Here is a 20,737-nt window from a genome sequence, read left to right on the forward strand (position 1 = left end):
CTCAATAATGTCAGTTTTGAAACCATATTAAAAAAAAAAAAAAACTGTGACTTTAAAAAAGTTTGAGTCTGAGGATGAGTAATGAAGTTAAAATTTTAATTGACATTTTAATTTCCAGAGAAGTACTGCCAGAAATTCTAAACATTAAAATTAAAGTTAAATCTTATAAATTCATTAAAGTCAAATAGTTTGGAAATATTGAGAACATTAAAATTCAAAGTATTAACTTTTACTATGAATACCAATTTCTAAAAATAATATTCCAAAGCCATATAAAGTAGGCTTGAATTTTGAATGGAAAAACTAGAATTAAATTATAACTAGGGTGAATATATATAATTACCCTAAGCAACTATTGCTAAATTAGCACAACCATGAATATACAGAAAATCAAATGTCTTACTTTATAAAAATTTTATGCTAAGTGGCAGATACTGATGTATAACATTGGAGAAATTAGCAAGGATTAAATACTTTACAGCTCCCTCTTAAATTTTTTCCCCTAGATTTCCACTCCTGAAGTAGTTTTCATTCCAGAAGTTGCTTTGGTAAATGACTTTTCTATTTAATGATAGCAATAAGACCTTAGTAGGTGCCTTACTAGATCTTGATCACAGACCAGAAATGGATTCTTCAACAAAGGCAACCAAATGTCCCAGTTTGCCTAGAAGTGAGGAGATCCAGAGAGGGGACTTTCAGTGCTAAAACCAGGAAAGTCTAAGCTAAAAGGGGATGAATTGATCACTGAGCAATCCTAAGACAGTTCTTCCATCACGTTCTTCTGTCTCTCATGGCTATTTCACTTTCTCCATCTATCTCATATCTCAGAACCCTTCTTTCCTCCTCAAGCTGATCAGAGAGCTTAGAAATCACAAAGACAATGAGATTTTCCAGTCAGCAGCTCTTTGTCTTTCTGTCTTCAGATGTATAATCTACCTGCACCTACATCCATGCACCTAAACCCCCTCCTCCTATTACTACAGAGGAACAGTCTCTCCTCCCGTATGTGGGATCCTTCCTCCTGTGTTTTGAGTCCCATTTCCTGCTGCCCTCTCGGGATCCTTTTTATAGTCAGCCTCTCCTCCATTGGATCCTTTGCTTCAAATCTCTCTCACTTTAGTCCATTTTCCTCAACACACACACCACAAACGTATCTTCTTATAGTTATCATCCTCTCTCTCACCTCTTTCTTGAAGTCAGATATCTCAACAGCATTGTCTCTATGTGCTGTAACTATTTCCTCAGCTCCAGGTTTCTCCTTCAGTGACTGTATACTGGCTTCCAACCTCAGCCCTCCACAGCTCTTACTGATGCCTCCCATAATCACCACAGTAACCAAACCAAGAGAGATGTTTCAGCCCTTAACTTACCTGACATCTCAGCAGCCTTAAACTGTTTTCTATTCCTGTTCCTTCTGGTATCTCTCCACTTGGCCTCCATAATACTGCCCATCCTGTTGTCCTCCTTTCTTCCTGCCCACTACTTCTCTGTCTCCCTTGGAAGCTTACTGTCTTCTACATGACCAATACGCAGAGAGTGAAGGAGGGGTAGGTGTGCGCGTGCAGACACGCATGCCAGTGTATCATAGAGAAAACTAGATTAATATGCTGCGATAGACTCCAGCCTGACAAATATCTTTTGGATCTGTTGCCTCTTCTATTACCATTAACCTAACCAAGTAACCATCATCTTTTATCTAGACCACTCATCTCCACTCTGCCCACTGGTCTCTGTCAGTCTTCCAGCTTACCTTCAAGCAGGGTGATATCTTAACATGGAAATCTGATCATGTAATACCCCTGCTTACTCATAGGATAAGGAACAAAACCTAGAAGGCTCAAGCGTGTTATGCCCTACACAGCCCAATACTCTCTGCGCTGTAGCTGCCTGGACTACCTTCAGTCCCTACAGAGTGAAGGGACTTGGCACATGCTGCTTCCTCTGCCTGCACACTCTCTCTCTCCCCTGCACTGTCAAGTCCTTCTCTGTTTGCAGATTTCAACTCAGTTATCACCTCGTCAAGAGAACTCTGACTCTCGGACTGGATCTAATTCCCCTATTTTATGCTCATAGGCTATTTCATGACATTTACCACAATTATCATTTTATCGGTTTGTGTGATTAACATTCATCTTACATGGCAGATCATAAAATAGAACTGTGTCTCTTTGTGCTCACCACTGTTTCACCAGCTAGCACAGTGCCATTACATGGAAAAGATTCAATAAATACATACTGAGTGAACTAACATTAATGATTACTACCCTATCTTTTTCTTGTTGTGTTTCACTGGGGTTTTAAATACTGGACCAAAGACCTGATAAAAATATTATATGTGATGTTTTATGATGATCAAAACCACAATCTTAATATTTAAATTTGAAAATAGAATTTCTAATAAGTATAAAAGCAACATTCATGCAGTATTTACTCAGTAATGTAAAATAAAATTTTAAAACATTAAAAGAATATACTAATTATTGGGGCATCCTTAATTGGTATACTTGATATTTTAATATTTCATTTACTTTAGTATTTCATTTATTTAAAACTATATGAGAAAATATGAAATATGCCAGGATAGTCTATATGAGAATCTAATCTTCAACAATCATTCTTAAACATATTATTTGTTAGAAATTGCTTTTGTCACTTACATGTAACTATTTGCTCTATCTTTTAGACTTTCCAACCTGCCTTCTATGTACTTGTATAAGTACCACCGTGTACTGTGATGACCATGAACTTGATGCTATTCCTCTGCTGCCCAAGAGCACTGCTTATTTCTATTCCCGCTTTAACAGAATTAAAAAGATCAACAAAAATGATTTTGCAAGCCTAAGTATGGAAGACAGCACTAATACCCTTCTGTTTACAGATTTTCCTAAAATTTTTGCACTGTAAAATGCTGGTACTGTAATTTGAATATCAAAATATGACTTATAAATCTATTGCTCTTATTTATTATATGTTTGAAGGTTTGTTTAAATTATAAGAAAAAAATGATGAATAATTAAAGGTTGCTATGAAATGTATAGTTGTTGATATTCTCAAATCATTTTCAACCAAATAGAAATAATAAGTAATTATGTTTCATAGGCCAACTCATTTTATCTTATAACATTAAGCATAGAATGTCATATTCATATATTTACTGGGACCTGGTTTGCTTGAATAGCTTCCATTAAAGCACAATTGCTTTATGATTGATGAATGCAAGCGTACATTCTGACTTTGTAATTGTTGCCAACTTTGAAGAATTTTGGTACTTGTCTTCATTGTGTTTCAATCACTTGAAAATCTGTTTTTAATGCACTTGTATTTTAATGCTAATCTATTTTCTACTAGAAAATACAACAATATGCCATCACTGAGAAAAATGTTTTAAATACTAAAATCCAAACTATGTTTATGAAGAATATAGGGAAAAGAGCAGTTATTTTAAATACAATGTGCCAACTTCCTTGCTAAATTTACACTTTCTTATAAGTGCACAAATATGAATAGTATTTTGAGAAAATAATCCAATTTTATAAAGTTGTTAGAAATAATTGTTTCATTAACTGTCCATTGTTAATTAAATTCATACTTGTATTTGCTGGTATGTGGGAAAATGTATATTTACATTTTTATGTGAGCAAACATATTCAAGAATATTTAACTACTTCCCTCATTTTTTCTTCCAGATGATCTAAGAAGGATTGATTTGACATCCAATGTGATATCTGAGATTGATGAAGATGCGTTCAGAAAGCTGCCTCAACTCCGGGAGCTTGTCCTCCGTGACAACAAAATCAGGCAGCTCCCAGAACTGCCGACCACTTTGACATTTATTGATATTAGCAACAATAGACTTGGAAGGAAAGGAATAAAACAGGAAGCATTTAAAGTGAGCCCTAAGTTTGAATATGACTTTCACCTTCATTCCCTTTGCTATCAATGACTAGCCATTTTATTTCCACAACAAGATTCAATTTGATGAGACTTTTAATTCTTAAATAAACTTTACAACACTATGTATCATGCTTTGGGAAAATACTGTGTTCTGGTACCTTCTGAGGCTGCTCAAGGACCAAGAACAGAAAGCAGAGCTGGAATAAGAAGTGGGTGTCCACCTGGGGCACCAGTCTATAAGCTGCACCTGGAAATGGTGTAAGCTCGATCACTCATGTTTACCAAGAACTCCACTTAATGGGAGTATTTTATGTGGTTAGAAAGACAACTGCTTGTACAGTATGGGTGGTGCCTTGAGGATAGAAAACTTCTGAATTTGTAAGAAGGGCAGTAACAGTTAACCTTATGAATTTTGTTATCTAAGAGAAGGAAGCAAGTTTGGGGCTCGAGTGACTTGCTTGGAATAACAGCATAGAGTCTGAGACAGTAACCAGTTGGGCTTTCTTATTCACTCTTACTCCATTCAAGCTGCTCCTCCAAATATATGTTTAACAGCTAAATTTAGCATACTGTTTGAGGGACATCCTGTTACTCCCATGGAGGTGACAGGGGTGGTGTGGACCTACTAGCACCGGGCAATGGTGGAAAGCTTGTCTCTCCACTAGCCCTCCTGTGACTGCCCCTTGGAGGGCAAGGAAGTTAGCGCCCCTCATTAGAGCCTGGCAAAAGTCCTAATCTAGTGTCCCCGCTCAGATTTTGTTGGCATGGGTGGTAGTGAGTCAGTTTGTCCTGTGGTGTTTGGCTAGAGTTGCCTGTTACTGTCTAAATTTATTCTGTCTTGCTAGGCTGCCCCTTCCCTAGGACTTGGGCTAGAGAGAGCAGGGTTTTGTTGGGGAGAAATTCTCATTTCTCCATTCCTATAACATGAAGGCAGTTCTTGCTGTGTCTCATCAAAATCTTCAAAATCTTATTTCAGAATGTCTTACGTGGGAAGTCACTACTTTGCTTAAATTGAGAAAGTTTGAGTGGGCAAAGCAAGGTTCTTCCTGGAGGTTGAGAAACATATTTCATTTGCATCAAGAAATATTTGCTTGCTATTAATTCCTTCAAAACGCATTGAATTGTCTAGTAACACAGAAAACCAAATTTGCCTCAACTTTACAAAACAAGACCTGAACAGGCATGTTTTATTTTACAAATAGTTGCATGGACAGGGAATGAAAATTACAACTGTGGCACCATTAATTTCTATTAAGTCCTTATATTTGGAATATTTACAGGATATGTATGATCTCCATCATCTCTACCTCACCGATAACAACTTGGACCACATCCCTCTGCCACTCCCAGAAAATCTGCGGGCCCTTCATCTCCAGGTAGGCTTCTACTAGTAAGTTATGCCGAACACCTCTATGGGAAACAAAAGCAAACAGGAGGGAGGCAGGATGCAAAAAACTGTTTATAATGGCATGTTGACATGCTGTGACAATTTTTCTTTTATTTCTCCTCTCTCATGCATTCTCTCTCTCAACCTGAGTACAAGGTATTTGTACATTCATGACTCTATTTATACTGATTTATTTCTGATAACTTTAGTCTTTATTTTCATTCTTTGCCAAGTCATAATGCATCTTTTTGGCACACAAAGCTTCTTAAAAAAAAAAAAAAACAGAGCTTCATCTGCTGAAGAAACATGTAAAGATTAGAAATGGAAGAGAAAAAGAGGGAAAGAAAAATCTAATATGATTTCTAGCTTTCAGGGGAAAAATATCAGTTTTAACTCTTGATTTTATATATTGAATTAAATTCAATCCTAGGGCATTCCTATCTGCTGAGAAATGACAGGCTTCCATCTCTCTGGATTAAGCAAATGCAGATTTTTCTAAACCAACATATTTGAAAATTTGTGTTAAATCCCACTAAGCTACATTTTATCCTTGAAGTAATGAGTGAAAACACATTTTCAAAATGTTATGACCTAATATTTTCTAAATATATTTCATTAAAGTATCTTAAAAATATGATCAATTAAAACAAACATTTTTGGTTGTTGAAACAAAGAAAAATCAATTATTTCTTTTTTCAGATGTAAGTTTTGAGCTAGAGCCATAACTGAGTTTCTGTAATAATTTCATCTGTTCTATGGAACAAATCTGTGGAGAATATGTCCATCATGTGCTCAAAGACACAACATCATAGTGTAATATTACAATCTTTTAGCAGAAAAAGTACAAACCATCACAAGAAGTGATTCTGCTATGCGAGAGCAAGTCTCTGATTCCTATGATTTTCTCTGTGGATTCTGTAAATATCTACCTCTGTGTCTTTTTTTTTTTTTCCCATGCTTCTTTTTGGTGTCTTTTTGTGTATATTTGTCCTTGAGGTTGAATACCTGTCTCTTTGAGAGTTTTCTGCCTGTGTTAACTTCCTTAATATATATATCCTTTCTAGTCCTCATCCTATTTCTGGATGGCTCTCTCTTGCTCTCTTTTTCTGGGGGTGAATTTCTATGTATATGAGGGTTTCTTGCCTTGTTTAGGATTGGAAGGAGGATTTTCAAGGGAATCCTCAAGGAAATTTTGGAATGTGTTTTCCAATTCTGAGTTACATTTTAGTACTGTGACGATACTGACTCCATAGAGTAACCAGTTCTCTGATACATTTAAACATAATCTGCTCATATATACAAAGAAGTTTTTTTAAGTAATTGGCTTTATATTCCCTATTCTAAGGTTTAAAAAGTGCACCCTTTAAAATATTTCTCTTTTACAATCACCTCACTTATATCCAGCAGAAAGCTTTTCTTAATTTACAGTCTTCATTTTATATTTATTTTTAATGGTCATATAAACACGTCCTTTTTTGATTCATTTGAAAAATGTTTTCCAACATATGTATAATAATTAAGAATGACAGCCCTAGCAAACACAGATTCCATCAGCTGAAATTGTATTTGACACTATTTAAAAATTGGACAAATATCTAAACCTCCCTGCATCTCAGTTTTAGTTTATAAAGTGGATATTACAGTTACTGATACATGATAAGTACTTAAAGGTGAAGTGCAATTATTATTAAAAATATGTACCTATTACCTATCAAAGGGAATAGTACAATGCATAGTCACTAAGTCTATTATCCCTCATGGATACTTTGTAATAATAGAGTCAATCCATCTGGAAGATGTAATGCTTATAACCTTATATCCACCTAACAACAGAGCCTCAAAATTTATGAAGAATACACTGTCAGAACTGAAGGGAGAAACAGACAATTCAACAATAATAATTGTATTTCTCCATACTCTCCTTTTAGTAATGGATAGAACAACTAGTCATAAGATCAACTAGGAAACAGAAGACTTGAACAACGCTATACACAAACTACACCCAACAGTCATCTACAGAACATTCAACCCAACAACAGCAAAATACGCATCCTTCTCAAGTGTACAAGGAACATCTCCAGGATATACGATATACTGCGCCACAAAACAGGCCTCAACAAATTGAAAAGAATTGAATTCATACAAAATATTTTTCTGATTACAATGAAATGAAAATAGAAATCAACAACAAAGAAAATGAGAAATTCACAAATATGTGGATATTAGACAACACTTTACTTAATAAGCAATGGGTCAGAGTAGAACTCTAATAAATTAGTTCAGCAATGTAACAGGTTAATCAACATATAAATATTAATTGTATATGTATAGATTAGAAATTAAAAACCTGCAAATAAAATTCAGAAAACAATCTTATATATAATAGTCACAAAACTTAAAAACTTTCTAAGAATAATATTAACAAAAGAAGTATAAAATTTGTATACTGAAAACCACAACATAGTGTGGAAAGACTTCTGTACAGCAAAGGAAATAATCACCAGAGAGAAGAGATAACCTATGGAATGGGAGAACATTTTTGCAAATCATATACTTGATAAGGGGTTGATATCCAAAATATACAGAACTCAAACGACTCAATAGGAAAAAACAAATAAGCTAATTAAAATATTGGCAAAGAAGCTGAAAAGACATTTCTCAAAAAAAGACATACAAATGGCCAACAGGTATGTGAAAAGGAGCTCAATACAACTAATTATCAGGGAAATACAAGTCAAAACAACACTGAGATGTCACTATACATCTGTTAAAATGCTTATTATCAAAAAGCCCAAAGATAAGTGTTGGCAAAAATGTGGAGAAAAGGGAACCTTTGTACGCTCTTGGTGGAAATGTAAGGTGGTGCAGTTATGGAAACGGTATGCAGATTTTTCAAAAAAATTAAAAACAGAAATACCATGTGATCCAGCAGCTTCACTTTTGGGTATATGTCCAAGGGAAATGAAACAAGTATCTTGAAGTTATCTGCATTCCCATGTTCATGGTAGCATTATTCACAACAGTCAAGATATGGAAACAACCTAAGTATCTGTCAATGGATGAATGGATAAAGAAATTGTTGTGTATATATATACCACAGAATATTATTAAGACTATACACTAGCAATGAACTAAATCACAATGGGATACCACTTCACACCCCCTTGGATGGCTAAAATAAGACAGACAGAAAATTACAAGTGTTGCTTAGGATACAGAGAAAATTAGAGCCCTCGTAGATTGTTGGCAGAAGTGTTAAATGGCCCAGCTATTTGGGAAAACAGTTTGATACTTTCTCAGAATGTTAAACATGGAGTTACCATATGACCCAGCAGTTCAACTCCTAGGTATATATGCAAGAGAACTGAAAACATTATGTCCACACAAAATTTGTTCACACATGTTCACAGAAGCATTATTCATGAGAGCCAAAAAGTGGAAGCAATCTAAATTCCCGTTATCTGATGAATGGATAAACAAAAATGTGGTAGATCCATGGAATGGAATATTATTGAGTGATAAAGGAAAAAAAGAATGCATGCTATAACATGTATGAACCTTGAAAATGCAATTCCACAGGGAAGAACCCCGTCACAAATGATGATAAATTGAATGATTCTCTTTGTGAAACGTCTAGAATAGGAAACTCCATAGAAACAGAAAATAGTTTAGAAGCTGTCAGGGGATAAGGTTGGGGAAAATGAGGAGTTATTGCTAATATTTATGGGGTTTCTTTGGGGGATGTTTAAAATGCTCTGAAATTAAACTATGATGATGTTTATACAAGTCTCTGAATATACTGAAAACCACTGAGCTATACATTTAAAATCGGTGAATTTTATAGTATGTGAAATATATTCAATAAAGCTATTTTTAAAAATCTAGTTCTGGGCCCTCCCCAGATCTGTATCTTCCTGATATTTGCACACCCTCTCCCTCACTTCACTTCAGCCATGTTGACTTTTTTTCCTATTCTCGAACTTTCCATGCTAGTTACTTGGAATTTGAACTTGGTGTTCTGCCTGGGATATTCTTACCTTGGCTCTTTCCAGGCCCATGCCCCCTTGTCATTCCATTCTCAGCTCCATTGCTATTGCTTACGATAACTTCACAGTCACCATCCTTTCTACTTAGTTCACATTGCTTTTGGACATGACTTGTTTCCTTTACATTTGTTTTTTCACCTCCTTATCTTATATTCCCATTACTGAAGTACAAGCTCCGTAAGGGCAAGCACATGTCTCTTATGTTAACTGATTTACCCCCATTGCTTAGAAAGTGCTTGATGCATAATAATCACATGTGTGTTTTTCGAGGAGAGAAGGAATGAACGAGTAAAAACAGAGGTGAAGCAAAATGGACTATATTATTAATTGATACTGAGAATGTTTTATCTTGTCTAATCATTTCCTTTAATCTTTTTTTTAGAATAACAACATTCTGGAGATGCACGAAGATACCTTTTGCAATGTTAAAAATTTGACATATATTCGTAAGGCACTTGAGGATATTCGACTGGATGGGAACCCTATCAATCTCAGCAAAACTCCTCAAGCTTATATGTGCCTACCTCGTTTGCCTATTGGGAGTTTGGTCTAATTTCAGATAGCAGTTAGAGTTATGATGCCTACTATAACAAAACAGTTCTCTCTTCAAAAAGAAAACTCAGCATGGTATTTTCAAATTGTGTTCTGAAAGGTGACATAATTACATAAAATGCAGCTAAAAGTTTTAATATATGATAGCAATTTAGTAATCTAAGAAACACCAAAAGAATCAGGAATAAATCAAAAGATGTATAGAAAGAGCAAAACTAAAAGACAGAAAATATTTCACAGATATTCTTGTAAATCACTTGTATTTGCAAATTTTAGGAATTCATATCCTATATAATTTTAAATTAATCATCTAATAAAAATTTAAAATGAACACTTTAGATGTATTGCCAAGATTTAGGTGTTTTTAATTAAACTTTTCTATTCTTTTTTTTCACTAAAGCATGTTTCTGTTTTCAAATTCATTACAGAGAATGAAAAATAAAAATATAGAAAACTAAATGGCCTTGTGGGAAAATATTTTTTATAATCACAACATGTAAATAATCATAATAATAATACACACAGCTTCAGTTTTTGAGTGATAATATTTTATTATCTTAAAGACCTGCCAATTCTTTCTAGACATTTTCTAAACTAACTAGTTACTTGGCATATTTCTGTGCCTGTGAAAAAAATTAAATATAGATAATGATATGAAAATCACAGTAGGGAAGAAGTTAAGGAATACCTTCTAGAGAAAGTTGATCTTCCTGAAATATATAATAATACAGGCACATGGCTAAAAACTGAAAGATAACAAAAGAGTATAAAATGAAAGGTTTCCTTCCAGCAGCAAACCCTAAGTTACACTCCTTAGATAGTCAATGATTTCTTGCATACTTTTACCAAGTTTTCCATGAGAAATAAAAACTTGCACATGAATAACTTCCCTTCTTTTACACAAATACATAATGGGTATGTGCTGCAAGTATATACATATCATCATTATGTATGTATCAGTACATGTAAACATAAATTTTTTTAAGTACAAAAGATAGTCAGTATTCTGAACCTTGCCTGTTTCACTTAAAAATATTTCTTGGTGATTTTTCCCATGTCAGCACATATAGCTCTACTTACTCTGAAAACCACATATCAGTCCATTACATGGATGCACATTGTTACAATAGGAACCAATTCTTGGACATGATACATACCAGGCATCTACTGAGGTGTTCTTCCTGTATTAATTCACAACATCCTAGGAGCTGGGGATAGTAATGAATATAGAAGTCACAGATCAGAGAGAGAGCTTAAATAACTTGCCCCAGGTTAAGGGCTGACTCCAAAGGTCTATCTTATTCCACCCCATTCTCCTGCCTCAAATACCACGGGCATGCCTTTTCCCTGTTTTGTAATACAAGAAAATGATGTACAGACTAGACACAGAAGCCATTATGAACTGAATGTTTGTGTCCCTTCAAAATTCATATGTTGAAGCCCTAAACCCCACTGTGATGTGTTCGGAGATGGACCCTTTGAGAGTTCAATTAGGGTTAGATGAGGTCATAAGGTGGAGCCCTCATGATGGGATTAGTGGCCTTATAAGAAGAAAAAAAAAGAGATTACTCTGTGTGTGTGTGCGTGTGTGCATGAATGTGTGTGTGCACACCTCACACACACTAAAGAAAGCCCATGTGAGGATATGAAGAGAAATCAACCATCTACAAGCCAGGAAGAGAGTTCCCACCAGAAGTCAAATCAGCTGAGACCTTGACCTTGGACTTCCTACTGTCCAAAACTTCTATTGTTTGAGTCACCGAGTCTACAATATTTTGTTATGGTAGCCCAAGCAGACTAATAAAGATGTCAAGCTCAGTGTTACTTTTTCAGATGTCACAGTGACTTCCAAATGGCCAAAGGCCTTTGAGATACATCTGAGGAACCATTTCTGGGGTCTAGAATAGTCATCTAGATACCCTGGCTCCAGAAGATTAGTAGAAAGATGGATTAAGATGCTTAGGACCATGAAGGTAAAGAAGACACCCAGTGGGCAGAGCTGACTTACTCATTAGGCACAAAAGGTACAGTGCCCGGGAACAGTGATAATTTTAGGAATTCTGCATATATTTTTATTTCATTTCAATAAACAGAAAACATGTTAATAACAGTAATAGTTAAACATGCAATAGAGAATTCGGCCTGGAATATACTAGTCTTTATAGCAACAAGATATAAACTATAATTTTAATTTTTTTGTGGAGGAAAGAGCCCATAAAGTCATAACACCCTGCCCACACATACTATCGATGATCTCAGATCTCCCTACAAATGGCACAGAATTTCTCTCTGTCCTCACCGCCTTCTCAGTACACCATGATTACCAAATCAGGAGGGTTGGGCAGGAATTTGTAGCCAGAAAAGGAAGGAAGGAAGGAAGGAAGGAAGATAAAATACTGGCATGAAAGTGTATCATTATGCAAAAGTTATGGGGTCAGCTGACATTCCCGCAGGCATTATGACTACCTACTCAAAAGGCTGCTTTGCAGATGTAATTCACCATAACTCTAGAAGGACAAAGTAAATTCTATAACTTGGAAAATATGATGATAAAATTTTAGTATTTCTTTTAAGTGCTTCCTATTTAAACAGTCATTTCAAAACACCTCACATTCTTAATTGAAAGCTCAAATTCTAAAACTGACCCTTGATTAAACAGTCTTTTTTTAAATAACCTAACCTTTTTTCTTTATTTATTTGCTACATACATTTACTTTTCTCTAAATATTACAGGTTATTTTCTAAGGGGGAGGACACTACATTTTATTGCCCCATATGATAGTGTACTTCAAAACTATTCATAAGCAAACATTTCCACGTTAAAATTACTAAATAATTATTACCAAATACACATGTTTTTCAGATGACCTGACTACAATATGTTGTGTTAATCCTCTGAAAACTCTGAGTTGTTATAGGGTTAATAATATTTTCAAAGTGCGATAGCAAATAATACCTACACAGAGTACTATGAGTGCAAAATTCACATCCTTACTTCTCTTTAAGTCTGTAGCAACATTGTCCTTGTAGTTATCTCATTACAAAGTTAACATTCCTTTCATAATTTGCTTAAATAATATGAGAATTCATAAACAGAAAATATTACAGTGGTATTCCATGATGCACAATATGCCTCACTAATCTGCAAACTAACCCACAACTTTTCAAATTATGAAGAAAAGTAATCAATAATTTTGAATCCATTTATCTCACTTTGGAAAGTCAGAAAGGCTTCATACTCTATACTTAGCCTCTGTAACCACTAGATGGCGCCTACCTTTTTGGTTTTTAAATTACTTGGTGGAAAAGACAAGTTTTTGAGAATGCGTAAGATGAGTTTTATTTACATTACTTTTTGTAACCCATAGTAATGCACTGGTTACAAAGCTGAATCTAAAATATTTGTGGTATTTCATTCTTCTGACCAAATGTATCAGGTATATCCAATTTTTCTCTAAAGAATTTTATTTACAATTAGCAGAGGTTTGTTTTTCAAAAGCCAATCGAAAAATGCTAAAATGCTAAAGTCAAACAATGTGCCCAATTCCACCACATCAGAGTAAAGAATAATTAATACTGGCAACTTGGAGTGATTTAAGTAAGGTATTTGTGATAAAATATTTTTTAAAGTATCTAACTTCACAGTTTCTTTAGTATAAGGACTTCTATGACTGAATTTTGAATGAGTTACTACTGCCATCAAGTGTTAGAATTCATACTTTTCAAGTCATCCAAATGCACAAAAGCCAACACCAAGAATGCAATGTTTTCAACTTAACAATGTAAAGCTCTGGATAACACAAAGCACAACAAAACCTATGTTGTCATATCACATTTATCAGAGTTTCAAAATGCAACAATATCATTAAAATCTCTCCAATAACGTTGAAACTAGTTAATATGAAGGACATATTTTGCTGAATTTACTTGAAATATGTGACCTCCAATGATTTCCTGCCTCCTGGTGGTCATGCCTTTGTGTAATCCTCTCTCCTTGAGTGCTGGTAGAGACCTGGGCTTTGCTTCTAACCAATAGGACATGGCAAAGGTGATGGATGTCACAAAAATGAAGACCCATGATTATGACACACACACACACGTGTGTGTGTGTGTATATGTGTGCATTCATTGTGCTAGGAGGCACTAAGGAGATCCCCTTGGCTGGCTTGATGGATGAAGTGAGCCGCCATGTTGAGGAAGTCTATGGCAGGCATCTGTGGGCAGCCCCTAGGAACCTCTGTCATTCTCTAGAACCTGCAGGTTTGCCTTAAACCTGAAGGCTTCCTACAGCCCCCATTCAGCTAAAGGGTAGGGCCCTTAGTTATACAGCCACAAGGAAGCAGATTCTGCCTATAACATGAATAATTTTGGGAGCAGATTTCCCCTAAATTGAGCTCCAGGATGAGAACCCAAATGGCTTTGATCACAGCCTGGTGAGACCCTGAGCAGAGGACACAACTAAGTTGTTCCTGATCCCCTGACACCTGGAAACTCAGATAACAAATCTATGTTGTTTTAAGTATCTAAGTTTGTGGGAACTCTTTTATGTAGCAATAGAAAATGAATACAATATATAAAAACATGGTCTGTTGTATCTTAATGTTGAATCAAAATACTTTATTTTGCAGCATTTAAAGATTATGGTCAATTTTGAAAGTCTTAAAAATTTCCTAACTGCATTTCTCATGGCTGTGTTTAACATGCTGTAGTGCTAATTTTCTTAGGTGATTTACCAGTACATGAACAATCTGTATTATAATGTCAATCTATGGAAAAACTAAAAATCATAAATCGTTAATTTGCTGCTTCTCTTAAGAGGAAGAGTGTTGTTAGACAATCCTGCATTGTTTTTTAATAGAAAGAATGAATTTGAAAGATATATCTCTCACTGTGAAAAGGAATAAAGCCAGTATTATTTGTATGAAGTTTACATCAACTGATCAAAAAAATGGTCAATTATCCATGGGTTAATCTTTTGTTAAAGAAAGGAGAAATTGATGGAAATTCCACTACAGCAACATGGTCAATTTCTAAAGCTCTCAATTAAAACTGAATATCATATACCACATATGTTCTTAGAAAAATAAATCTGGAAAACCACCATTCCGTTAAGCAGATCAGGGAGTGAGTAACCGCCAAACATGAGTCTACATCCAAAAAGGGACACTGGGGGCTAAAAATGTCAGCATTTTGCACTTTGCGTCAAGCAGGCTTGTCTCTTCAGCAAACCACAGAGCAAACGAAAGTGAACGAAGCCTGCGGAGTCTACAGGTCCCGTGGCAAAGGCTGGAATGCTGATCCAAGAACCCCCACACTGTTCTCAATTTTCAGCTAGGAAAGCATAAACAACCTTTGCAATCATCAGGGCTTCCCCACATTTTGCTCTGTCATTTAATGGAGGCTTGTACGGACTCAGGTTCCCAGTGGGCAGTGTTCAATTTTGCACAATTCCACTCACCACAGGATGGTAGTAAAGGGATATACTCAGTGGTTTTCTGTAGGATCAAGGCTGGTAGCACTTTCTTGATGTTTCTCAGCAGTGGATCAGCAAAAGGACACAAGGACAGGACGTCTATTTTTGCATCAGGCACAGATAGGCTTAGTTATCTTTACATATACTGTATCAACTTCTATAAAAGTCCTAAAGCACTGAATTATAATAATTATGATAGTTCACAGTTACTGAGTGCTCACAGGGTACCTATACTATGTGTTTTAATCAATACCTTACTTAACCCCCAACACAACTCTATGGGGCAGGCACTATAACTACACGGATGGTATGTGTAAGGAACTAGGGGTTTTCCAGAGGTTAATAATTGGTAAGCTGAAACTGAAGGACCTTTTTTTAAAATAGATCTTGTTTTTCAGAGCAGTTTTAGATTTGTAGCAAAATTGAGCAGACGGTACAAAGATTCCCTATATACTTTCTCCCCCTACTTATGTACAGCCTCCCTCATTATAAACATCCTTCACTAGAGTGGTATATTTAATTAAACCTTTGACACATCATTATCACCAAAAGTCCACAGTTTACATTAGGGGATCACCCTAGATGCTATACATTCTACGGATTTGGATAAATGTATAACAACATGTATCCACCATATAGTATCATCAGGGTAGGCACTTGTCTGTTTAAATCATAATATTCTTAACCATATTACTTAACCATAATACTATAAAGGCTCCCAATGTCCCATGCTGTCGGGTTAACAAAAGGACTAAAGAAAAAACAACATATTGGTACCCTAGCATTCTTAGGAACAAGTTCACTGTATACATACTGGTAATGTTTTATCAACAGACACTTGCACGATACATTATAATTCGTAAAGTGCTTTCCCATATAGATTTCTTGTACTTATCACCATAGTCCTATTTAAGGTGTTTGGACTGTGTAGAAGAATGATCTCCTCGAGAATTTGGACTCTGAGATCAAACCAGGCATAGGTTTAAATACTAGTCCTGAAGTTCATGGGTCCCACGACCATGAGTAAATTAACTGCCCAGCTTCCCAAATTTTGTGATGTGGTAACAATGCCTACCTCACAGAGTAGGTGTGAGGATTACATGCCACGAGCCCACCAAAGCGCAATAAGCACACGTAATAAATATCTCCTGTCTCGTTTCGTGCACAATGAAAAGGTCCCAGGAGTTAAGAAGAGCTCACACTGGCCACAAGGTAAGGTGTGGGGCCCAGTTTTCTGACGCCAGGGGCTTTCTCTTTACACACACCCCTCCCAAATGTGTAGGATATTGTTTTTCAAAACACATGTTCCCCACCCCTCAACGCCCCGCCTCGGGGTTCAGCTGAAGGTCCATTTTCTACTACCCCAGAACTCAAGGTGGCACAAATAAACTGCCTTAAGCGTTTCTTAACACAGGCAGCACAAATTCAGCCTCTGCCTTCTCTTCCTCCCTCAAAAACTGCGTCACAAGGCCCCTGAGAATGTTCACGGGGCACCTCGTTCTGGGCGGAACCCGCCTCACCGCACGGGAGAACGACCTCGACTCCAATTGGCTGTCGCCCAGGGCAACCAAGGATGCGGGGGGCACGCGGGGGCTTCGGCCGGTATTTAAAGGCTGCCGCTGCCCGCGCCACCTCAGTCCAGCCAGGACGGCGACGGGGAAGCACCTGGGTTGAGAGGGAGCAGCAAGGTAACGCGCACCCCTTGCCTCCCTGTCCCCAGCCCACGCCTCCACTGAGGAGGGTGTGTGTGGGGCCCGGGAGCGGGTCTCACTGCGCGTCGCCCACCAACACCTTCCTCCCCCCATCATCCTTACCCAGCCCCAGTCCCACCCAGCCCACTTGGGCGAGGCCACCCAGGTGCGAAGAACCAGAAATTACGCTTCCGAGCGAGGAGAGAAGAGGGATCCTTCTGTAGAGAAAGGCGTGATCCTAGTGGCAGACACGTGGTGCTGCACAGAGAGACAAGGCTCCTCAGACCGTCGTCAGATCTGGCCAAACTTGACGACAGCTTCCGGGACACTTCTGTTTAGACCTCTTGGAGCTCTCTGAATCATGACCCAGACCCTCAACACAAGAGAGGACCCTCTTAACCTGGGTGGTGGCTGGGCATCCTCTGCCCCGTTACGCACCTGGTCTTCCTGCCACCGAAGGCGCAGGGGTGCTCCGACTTACAAGCGGCGGCAGCGCTATGGCCCCAAGGCCGAGTATGAGCCGCCAAGGAAACAGCCAAAGCAACAGCACGGCCCGGGCCCTTGGTACCACCCACCCCGACGTCCCTGTTGGGCCGTGTATTCTAACTGGGGACGCTGGGGAGGGCCTTGGTGCCCACCTCCAGCAGGATTCTGGAAGCCCCCTGGTGGGGTGCAAGTGATCCGGGTGTACGGCCTGCACCCACTCTGTCTTTGCTGCTGCTCCTGCTGGCGCGGGCCCTGGAACCCCGGCTGGGCGAGGCCTCCCAGCAGGAAGAAGCGCTGGGGCCACCGGGGCCGCGGCCTGCGCCGCCACCCTCGCCGCCCCTTTCGGAGGAGCCCGCCTGTGGATCTGAGCACGCTGCTGCGGCCGGTCAACCTGTATGGGTGGCGGGCACCCGGCATGCGGGCGCCGCGCAACACCACCCAGTTCATCATGAACCAGATCTATGAAGACATGCGGCAGCAGGAGAAGCTGGAGCGCCAGCAGGAGGCGCTGCGGGCGCAGCAGGCCCAGGCCAGGGGCATGTCCTCCCCAGCCGGCACCTTTGGAAACGCACCCCCCAGCGGTGGTGAGGAAGACGCGGAGCTGCAGGAAGCTTTTGTGCAGAATCCCTCTCTAGTCTTCAGTCCTGACCTGGACGAGGAAAATCAGTCTCCCACCCCTCAACAGCTGGAAGAGGAAGAGGAGAAAAATGATGAGGAGGAGGAGGAGTGTGACGAGGAGGAGGAGTGTGACGAGGAGGAGTGTGATGGAAAGGAGTTGGAGAGCGATGAGGAGGATGAAGAGTCAGATACCAAGGATGAAGAGGAGGTGGAAGAGGCTGACTATGTGGGGGAGGAGGAGGAGGAGGAGGAAGACGAGGAAGAGGAGGAGCAGGAGGAGGAGGAGATGGAAGAGGAAGAGGAGGGGCTGCAGGAGGATGAGCAGAGGGAGGAAGAGAATCATTTGCCTCTGGAAATGCCTTTATCAATCCTAGTGGGGGCTGAAGAAGAGAGAGAGAACTTTATTAACTGTACTTATTTAAGCCCCCAACAGATAATTCCCAAAGTCCCACAGGAGAGTCTCCTCATGGTACAGGACATTTAACTGTTAGACATCAGGAAAGGGGCAGAGGAATGGGATGGAACTGATCTGAGGCTAAAATGATTTAGCAGCTTATTAAAGACCAATTAAAAAGTGAGTTCCATTAATAAAGATATCTATGTAAACCCCTTCTTTGGCCATTATAAAATGTTTAAAAACTTGGTGTGTTTGTGTATGACTGTGGGTGGGGGTGGGGGAGCTTTCCAATATAATTTAACTGGAAATGATTAAAGGCCAAATATTTTATTATTACAGTTTGAATATTTTCATTTGGTGTTTTCCCCTCTAGATGCTTGAGGTTTTTTGTTTTTTAAATTCTGGCAATGCTGAAACTTGTTTCTTTTTATAACAAATGTATACATCTTATTTACTTAATGAGCCTGGAATCAACAGATATTTTTTGACTATTTCATGCCTGAGAAGGCTGTGCCATGTCTATTGTATGTCCATCAGTGCTCTTAACATGATAGCTGAAACCATTTTGAAATGCCTATTTTAATATATTTTTTTTCTTATAGACTTTCCACTTTCAGCATTCATTGCTGATGGTTGTGTTTTGGTAACCCCGTGTGCAGTCTCTGGTGGCATTGCTCATGTATATTCCTTGTTCCACAGTGCTATGGATCTTCCTCAGAAGAACATGAAGTTGCTTCTGTGGAACTGGTTATCTGCCATGGCCTCAACAATCCATAAATCCATGCATGGAGAGGATTCCCCATGGTCAGAAGTCAACTTGCCCATCTAGTTAAAATCCAAGGTAACTGCAAACACTGGAACAGAGCTTAGATTTTGGAGCCTTGTTCCTAGATATATTTCTTGTCATAAGTTCACAAGAATAATAAAAATAGTTTTTGCAGAATGGATTTTTTAAAAAAAAAAAAGATGATTGGCCTTTTGGGAGTGGAATTTTTTTTAAATTTCTTTTCCAGTTGTCTTCCTTATGAAGGAGAGTAAAACAAGTATGTTGTAAGTGCAAGATGACATGAGCTACTTTGTAATGTCTAAACAATTTCCTGTGGAGAATTCATCATTCTAAATAACAGCTTCTATTCATTTTTAGGAAGTAACACATTTCTTCTTGGGCCCTAAGTCTCATAACTTAATAAAGGTTCCAGCCACAGCGTATTTCCAGAACATCTCTAGATGAAGAATTTGAGCCTGTCTCCCCCAAAATTACATCTTTTGACAAACTGTACTTCTAGGTAGAGCTTGAACCACTATTCAGTATTTAGTGAAGAGAAGATTTTATCCATGACACTCAATCACTAAATTTTAAGTATGTTCTTATTAAAGAAACACTTTCATTTAGGATTGAATTTCTTCACAATCACATCTGGACAATTCTCAAGTTATTCTTACGAAAGATTCCACTTTTCCATTACAGAATTCAGCACACATTAATTGCCTCCATATGCATGCAATATTATCCACAAGTCCTTGTAAAGGATGTAAACGTGAGCAGCGCCTCAGGAGTTTAGTTCATGAACCACTATTGTTTATAGAACTACTAGGGGCCAAGTGCTGCGAATAGTGATAAGGATACAACAGTGAATAAGGAAAATCCCCACTCTCATGTTGCTTGCCGTTTAGTCAATAGGACAGACAACTAAAATTAGACAAATTTAACTCACTGCAAAAACTCTGAAGGAAATGCACCATTATGAGAGTATATATCACAAGGGAACCCAAGAGTGAAGCTGGGGATGTTTACTGGGGACAGAGGGAGGCTAATAAAGGCCAGAGTTGGGAGGAGCTTGGGAGAACTCAGGTGCCTCTGAGGAACTGAGGACAGAAGGACCAGAGTGTCCTGAAGGAGCAGCCAATGAGCAGTGAGAGAGGTAGGCAGAACCATATCTGCTCATTGCTATATTATCCGTATCTTCTGAATAGACACCAGCAAGAATTAATGAAAGGAGAAAACAGTCATTGGTGATTCTCTACCTGAACTCATTTTTTTATTATCCAGATAGTGTGATGGTCCCTTTAGTAAGCCTGAAGGCTGATATGAAAAGATGAAATCACGTCGGGGCACAGGAGGGTTGGTCATCCCAGTACACCTAGTCCACTTTTCAGAGAACTTCCCACCCACTACCACGTGATGACTGGGTC

The 20,737-nt window shown here is 38.2% G+C and overlaps 2 protein-coding genes and 1 long non-coding RNA gene across 3 annotated transcripts in view; 2 read left to right on the forward strand and 1 right to left on the reverse strand.

Annotated features, from left to right (window-relative positions):
- The window catches only part of EPYC (epiphycan), a 33,051-nt gene extending 22,778 nt beyond the window's left edge, over positions 1 to 10,273 (forward strand). Inside the window, exons 3-6 of the mRNA XM_010949444.3 lie at positions 2,684 to 2,842; positions 3,687 to 3,889; positions 5,175 to 5,270; positions 9,710 to 10,273. Of these exons, the coding sequence (XP_010947746.2) occupies positions 2,684 to 2,842; positions 3,687 to 3,889; positions 5,175 to 5,270; positions 9,710 to 9,880 (629 nt within the window). The 3' untranslated portion in view covers positions 9,881 to 10,273. The remainder of the gene's footprint in view (positions 1 to 2,683; positions 2,843 to 3,686; positions 3,890 to 5,174; positions 5,271 to 9,709) is intronic.
- Positions 1 to 20,737, reverse strand: part of LOC123615154 (uncharacterized) — a 508,039-nt gene that overhangs the window by 258,991 nt on the left and 228,311 nt on the right. The window lies entirely within an intron of this gene.
- Positions 17,405 to 18,675, forward strand: CCER1 (coiled-coil glutamate rich protein 1). The gene has a single exon (XM_010949445.2). It carries the CDS (start codon positions 17,405 to 17,407, stop codon positions 18,629 to 18,631), a length of 1,227 nt encoding a protein of 408 aa, XP_010947747.1. The 3' UTR covers positions 18,632 to 18,675.

Source organism: Camelus bactrianus, chromosome 12 (genome assembly GCF_048773025.1).
Source record: "Camelus bactrianus isolate YW-2024 breed Bactrian camel chromosome 12, ASM4877302v1, whole genome shotgun sequence".
Taxonomy (NCBI): domain Eukaryota; kingdom Metazoa; phylum Chordata; class Mammalia; order Artiodactyla; family Camelidae; genus Camelus; species Camelus bactrianus.

What these genes read in the sequence shown, in the direction of transcription:
- CCER1 (XM_010949445.2), top strand. Translation starts at nt 17,405, where the DNA reads ATGACCCAGACCCTCAACACAAGAGAGGACCCTCTTAACCTGGGTGGT.